The following is a 6,898-nucleotide window of genomic DNA, read 5'->3' on the forward strand; positions in this document are numbered from 1 at the left end:
TGTGATTTCTGGTGTTAATTAATTAAAAATGAAAATTGTTGCGCCTAATCTCCGTTATTGGTATCAAGATTCTCTTTGGATTTTAAGCTTTTACGTGCGCTGTTAATTTAATTTTAATATAAACTTTGTTATAAAGGTATTGTATAAACTTGCATGTAATTTGATTAAACAAGTTTATTTTGTAATTATTTAAATTATAAAAAAAAAAAAAAACAAATAAAGCAATACAAGTGTATTCCTATTGTGAAACCAGAAGTATAAATATATGAAATCAATAGGAAAGCCTTACATCTCAAAGCTAATTCATCAAATTGATGACAAAGTGCATAGACATTCCAGTGGGCACACTGCCCAGGACGGAGCAATACCGCGTGAAGGTAGGAGGCCTATGAGTCGTGACCTTCTTTTCTCGAAGAAGAAGTAATGACAGTACCTCTAAGGAATAAGTATTGACTAACTCTGTGTCATCAGCCTTGGTATTATAGAGGATGCAAAGCTTTATCCAAAATAATTAAAGGGTAAAGCGCTTGTAGATGACTTTTATAAGTTTGTCATCAAATCCCAAGGCTCAACCATGAATAATGTTAGGGATTTCAACATTTGAGTGGTGTTCATCTCATTCAATAGATGATTGATAGATAATATTTATCGTCCGGGCATTACTTATTATGAATAAATGGACCACCTCGCGCAGTTGCATGCAGGAGCGAAACTGTGAGTAGTGGGGTACTGGCCACCCTGGGCTAACAAAAGTTCCAGGAAAAAATAAAGGATTAAATTGAAATTTTACAAATTTGGCCCCCCATTTTTTCATAATTTGTTTTATAACGCGAGTCATTAACATATATGCAGATTCAGACACTACACATAACCGAATGAGATGTGATATTCCTAGTGTGTATTTGACACACTGTATTGTATTATATTTATTGTGTATTCTATTTTGTATTGTGATAATGCAATGCATTAGGGTGTATTGCATTAAGTTATAATACAATACCATATTCATTGTAGTATAGACTATATTATATATAACATTATTTTGTAGTATTAATTTATATGAATATTAACATTGAATTAATATAGTTTAAGCTTATATGCTTTATTATGAATTTTTTAAATTAGTTATTAAATTATTACTTTTATGCATTAATTTTTATAATATAATAATATACTATCATCAAATAATAAACTGTTATAATATGTATATTATATTCTTATAATATATTGTTACCTAATATTATTAATTATAATATTAAAATTAAAATTTGATTTTGAATTAATTTTATTTATTAATGTTAAATATAATCGTTCAATTTAAATTTATTTTTAAATTTAGCATTTTGGTAAATAATAAATGATTAAATAATTAAAATACTTTTGACATATTTAAAGTAAAATAATTAAAATAGTTTTATGTAGTAAAATTAAAATAAGGTTAGGTTTGTTAATATTTTGTATTATCATTTTAATTAAATTTTGTTTAAATATAAGTATAAACTAATATTTAATAAATTTAAATTTATTGTAAATTATCGAGTAATAAAAATAAAATGATCAAAATTCAAACTACAAAATAATATTTTAATCTAATACATTTAGTGGGGAAAAAAGAGCGCTGCTATTTACCCCGAGTCAAACCTTGAAAATCTCCAAAACGACGCCGTTTCGCTGTGATCTGTTTCCTTTTAATTTCCAAACGAATCGTTTTGATTCAGCCGCGAGCCTCCAGCCACAATTGCCATCACGCTAGCCATCACCCAGCCACAAAGCTAACACGAAAACAGTTGTGCACCATTACGTGCTTGCGCACTCCTGCTTATATTCCTCATCCTAAAATTTTGTTTGCACGCAATTATGAATTGATTTGCGTCTGGGATCTGTTTTCTGAATGATATTTTGTCACAAACGTAGATGGCTTTGTTCCTATATGATAGTAATTTCTGTTGAAGGGTTTGTATGATGCAAACTAGGTGTAGAAGAATTTAGCCACGAAACTTGATCATTTACACCTCGTTTCCCGCATCTGTAAATCTTGTTCTATAACCTTTTGATTCTAATAATATTGTATGATCTGTGGCTGGAGAACTCGAGGATGCTAACATTTGTTGAAGAAGAAAGAAGAATTCGGCAACAGTAATTTTGGAATGAAGAAAAAGGAAGAAAGAAGAATGAAGAAGATGCTGCAGAAGTTGATCTTGACAAATGGTGGTTGGCACGCTGCAGCAGCCATTTTTGACAGAGGAATGCTTCATGAAAACGATTCGTTTTGGAGCTTCATTCGGGGCGTTTTCAATTTAGCTAAGTCTTTCCAAACGAAAGGAAAAAAATTTCCAAACGGTGCGTTTTCAATTTTAGTAAAACGGTGAGTTTCATTGGGGCGCAATTCCGGGTAAATAGCTTTTTCCACAAAAGATTATCTAAAGTGACCTTTGTGAATTTCATAAAAACTGTCGTTGGAAGCAATATTTAAATTCAAAAAACGTCATTCGCTCGCGCCGGGCGGGGGAAAGGAAGAGGGAGAGGAGAAAAGAAGACAATGGCACTCTAAAAGGTAGGTAGTTTCTTGAGCAGCAGGTGCCATTACTACTTTCTTGCTAGAGGAGAATCCTTAACTGCCAAATAAAGCGTGAGTCAAACGGTAAAGGTCTTTGATGTGCCATGTAGCTGTTACATTTTTCCACAAATACATGATTGATTCAATCACATTTTCTTTGAATGGGTTGCTATCAATTTGAAATCTATTGGGAATATCAATTCAACCAGAAGCCTATTGAACATTGCTCAGAACTATAATAGGAGTCCAGATTTATACACATTATAATTCAGCCTAAAAGCTTATCAAACATAAATCGAACATCTATACTTACTAAGAGGCTAGATCTCTATCCCAATATATAAAGAGATCTATCTACATCTAAGAGGGGACTATAACCAATATTCCCACCTTTGACCCCTCGGTGATATTTGATTCATTCAATTACTTAAAATGGTTAGCGTTGAAGCCAAATAACCCATTTAGCACCAAACAACGAAAGGTAGAGAGAACTTGAGTACCCTTAAAATTTATTCCGTTTCCACCACCTCACTTTATTTATTTTAGATGGAACTTTTTAAGTTGGATATATACATTGATATGTAGCATTTATTTTAGAACTCAAAACCGTCACAAGATCATTGAATCAGTTGTACTACTTTCACCAATCTTACAACAACAATTAATTGTATAATGAAGAGGTTTTTATTGTTCAGATATACCACCTCAACATGTGTGCCTGTGTTCGACCAACTAGAAGTTTTTCTCAAACCACTTTTTACAGGGCACATGACATTTTTCAATTTCAAAAAGTTAGGAGCTATTTAAACCCATACTTTTCCTTTCAACATCCACATTTTAATGAATTTTTTATTATTGAAACATTCTTAACTACACTTCTTAAATTTAGTGGGAAGAATAATAAAAAAATTAAAATTATTATCATCAAATTCCTCAAAAGAGTCCGAAATCTTATATTCACACTACTTGAAGAAATGACATGACAATCGAAGTATAATACTCCAATCAGAATTCTAACTAAAATGTTAAAACTTAAAACTATCCGAATACCAGACTTAAAATCACTCTAGACATAAGGTTCTTTGCTTGTGTAAAATAGTTCCATGTAAAAATAGCAAACCACATATACAAATATCATAAAATTGACACAAATGAGAACCCATAATTACTGTCAACAAAGCAATTGAATATTCTCTATATCAACTTTTAACACATTCCTTTTTGTAAATTTCAGTCATCATTGTATGCAAGCATGCATGCGTCATTTCAGATATGTGATCTAGGACAAGCAGAAAATTTACCCCGTCTCAAGCAAATACATTACAGTAACCAAAATGTTGTCAGCAAGTGTATCCAACTGATGCACGCTAACAGTTATCATTTTAAATCAATTTCTTCAGTGTATTTTATGAAATTACAGTCATGCTGGTGTAATTGTTTTCATCTTTATTTTTACAGCAATAGTTTCATCCTCATGCTGGTATAAAATTACAGTCGTTTTAGCTCTTAGTCTTTTGCTCTACCCGACCCTGCTCAGATATTCTATTATAAGTTTGATGTATTACTAGATCACCACCAAAACACAAATATGATTTCACTTATAAATGATTTCAAATGGCCATGATGACCCTTTAACATCATGGATATTCCTATTCTAATATAAAGTATATAGAAGATACATCAAAACAAACTTCAAAGTGATTGGCAGAATGAAGGTTTTACCACTTACAAGTTACATTAATGATCTGACAGAGGCTGGTTAAGATCTAGGCTAGTCCTCCAGGATCTGCTGCCGTTCAACTTCAATAACATGCTCACTCATATGACTTACAGTGCTATTTCTAGTCTCATTATTTCCTCTGCAATGTGACAACTGTTCCTGAAGACTTTGCACAAGTTCATTAAGTCTCTGAATGTTCTTCTCTTGAGATAAGATAATCTGCAACAAGTGAGAGAATTTTATGATTAAAGCCAGATTATATAGAACTCCAAAGCCATCTTGAAATTTTCTCAATACAATTTTGCAGACTTTTGGGCAGAAATAAAGTCACCAGAAACCTATTTATATCTATCCTACTCAATAACATAAGGCAAACCACTTTTCAGAAGAATAATTTGTCAAAGGACAACTTTGTAATGAAAGAAGCTGCCATAACAGCATCAGACAGAAATTGGGTTAAAGCAGAGAAGAACACTGTAAAAGTTTTTCTAATAGCCTGATGTATGACAAACCAGGCTTGATACTAATAAATTTTTTTTCCCCCCAACTCATTCTAGTATAACCGGGTTGTATTTTAAGCATTTGAGTGGTGTTTCTTCCCATTGGTTTAATTTCTCCGAGGTAGTTTTCTTGTCAAATAGATTTTGTGTTACTTAATACTACAGATGAAGCCTTACTTTTTCAGTTTTCAGTTCGGAGTACTGATCATGTATTATTAAATTATCCAATGAAAGAATTGATTTCCCCTATTTGTCTTAGTCTGTCTTTATTGGTTCTGGATAATAACAAACAGAACCAATCTTAATCTAATATGTTGAAAGTCTACAATATATCTGCAGACGTGGATGACATCAAGAAATTTAAATATCCTTTGAAAGGTAAAGATTTACAGACCGAAAGGCTTAAAATATAATTAAGTTTAAAACAACATTTGGAGAGATGGACAAAATCAATCACAGAAGTCTATAATATTTTAAATGAGACCCAAAAAAAAAAATAAAATTGATTGATGAATCATAACAGTTATCAAATTGACATAAGGCAGCTTAAATAGAAAATCATAGCCTAATAGCATTCATAGTGCATTTTAAGACTTCAATGAAGTGACTGGATATGCACAGTGGTCTGCAAAAGAGATGGTAACAACTAACAATGAAGATTTGGCACACAAATTTTTAGTATTATTGAAGTAATAGTATTGATTTAAAAGAGACACCAGGCACTATTTAATAAAGTCATCACAATAGCACTGTAATGTAGGAGAGATGTAAAGATTGTCTGCGGCCAAGAGAAATATAGAACAGATGAACTAGGCAGATCAAGCAAACTCAATCACAGCAGAACCTCTTTTGTATATTCAACCACTAATAAAACATTATTACATTCAAACCTAGGCTTGCAATTTTCAATTTAGATTAGGGGCATGGAGTATAGCCTTATCTAGTCCCAAAAAGGATTTCAAGAAGTCAACCGCTCTAATTTCCCAGTGGACCACTATAGAAGCATTCAAAAACACATGAAAACGACATCGTGTAAGGCAATCAATCCTACTAACAAAGAAAACACATTACAAAGCTCGATTTGCAATTTGATAAAAATCCCAAGTTCTGATTCAGCGAGTGAGTGTGTGTGTGTGTGTGTATTAGTACCTTCTCTTTAACAGCTTCTTCCCTCTTTGAGATTTGGTGCTGCTTCTGGTTGATAGAGGGAGTCGAGTCAAGGTCAGCAACAAGCTGTTGCCGCCACTCAAATTGGGAAGTAATTATGAGAATAATCAACAGAAACACTAGTAGAAAGGGTCTCGACATCATTACAAGCAGCTCTCACAAAATCCTATCCAACAACAAACGTTAATCAGTTCATTAAAATCAAACCAAAATTATCAAAAATTACTCGCAATAGAAAAATGCTTCATCTAAAGAGTCAACACCCCCGCCAAATTAATAACTAATCCAGCGGTCAATTTGTTTTCAATTTTTTTGACCTAATTTAATGAAATTGAAGTGAAATTCAAATGAATGAGAGAGTGAGCGAAACTTACTGATCGAAGCTGAATGGAAACCCTAATTTCATAATCGATCAACACATCTGCAAAATTCTTTTTGTGTTTAGTAATAAAAGAATGCGTAAATGTAATTTGCTGTGTTTCTTCGGCCTAATTGAGCTATTCAAAGATGAATTTTCATTTTGAAACAAATTTTTTGATTTTTTTAATTTTGATTTTGATCCTTTTTTTTTTTTTTTTTTGCCTCGGGGGGTTTGGTAACCGCAAACGCCGGAAATTAGACAAAGGGTTTTTCAGATCATTGTTTATTTGGGAACCTTTTTCACTGCGGTGGTTGACTACTTTTAAGACTTCACAGGTAAATAAGGCTAAAACTAGAGACAAGTAATGTAAATTGGATAGAGCGGCGCAACTTGTAGGGACAATGACGCTGAGACCCCCAGAGTTTATCTAAATATTAAAATGTGCCCCCCGCGATGCTTCGGAATTGTTACATCGACTTCATTTCGTTACTGTTTTAACTTTTGAGCTTTTTTAGATGACGATAAGATTAAGAACCGTACGTTAATCATGTGAGCATTTAACTTTTAAACAAGTTGCCGTGTTTTATATTAAC

General features: G+C 32.4%; 1 protein-coding gene across 1 annotated transcript; it reads right to left on the reverse strand.

Moving 5' to 3' along the window:
* Positions 1-3,883: 3,883 nt before the first annotated feature.
* LOC18034721 lies at positions 3,884-6,651 on the reverse strand. The gene is made up of 3 exons (XM_006424080.2): positions 6,319-6,651; positions 5,927-6,110; positions 3,884-4,496 (listed from the first exon to the last, which is right to left on the reverse strand). The coding sequence occupies exons 2-3, from the start codon at positions 6,086-6,088 to the stop codon at positions 4,329-4,331; spliced, it is 330 nt and encodes a 109-aa protein (XP_006424143.1). The 5' UTR covers positions 6,089-6,110; positions 6,319-6,651; the 3' UTR covers positions 3,884-4,328.
* Positions 6,652-6,898: the final 247 nt, after the last annotated feature.

The sequence above is a fragment of the Citrus clementina genome, unplaced genomic scaffold (assembly GCF_000493195.1).
Source record: "Citrus clementina cultivar Clemenules unplaced genomic scaffold, Citrus_clementina_v1.0 scaffold_8, whole genome shotgun sequence".
NCBI classification, from domain to species: domain Eukaryota; kingdom Viridiplantae; phylum Streptophyta; class Magnoliopsida; order Sapindales; family Rutaceae; genus Citrus; species Citrus x clementina.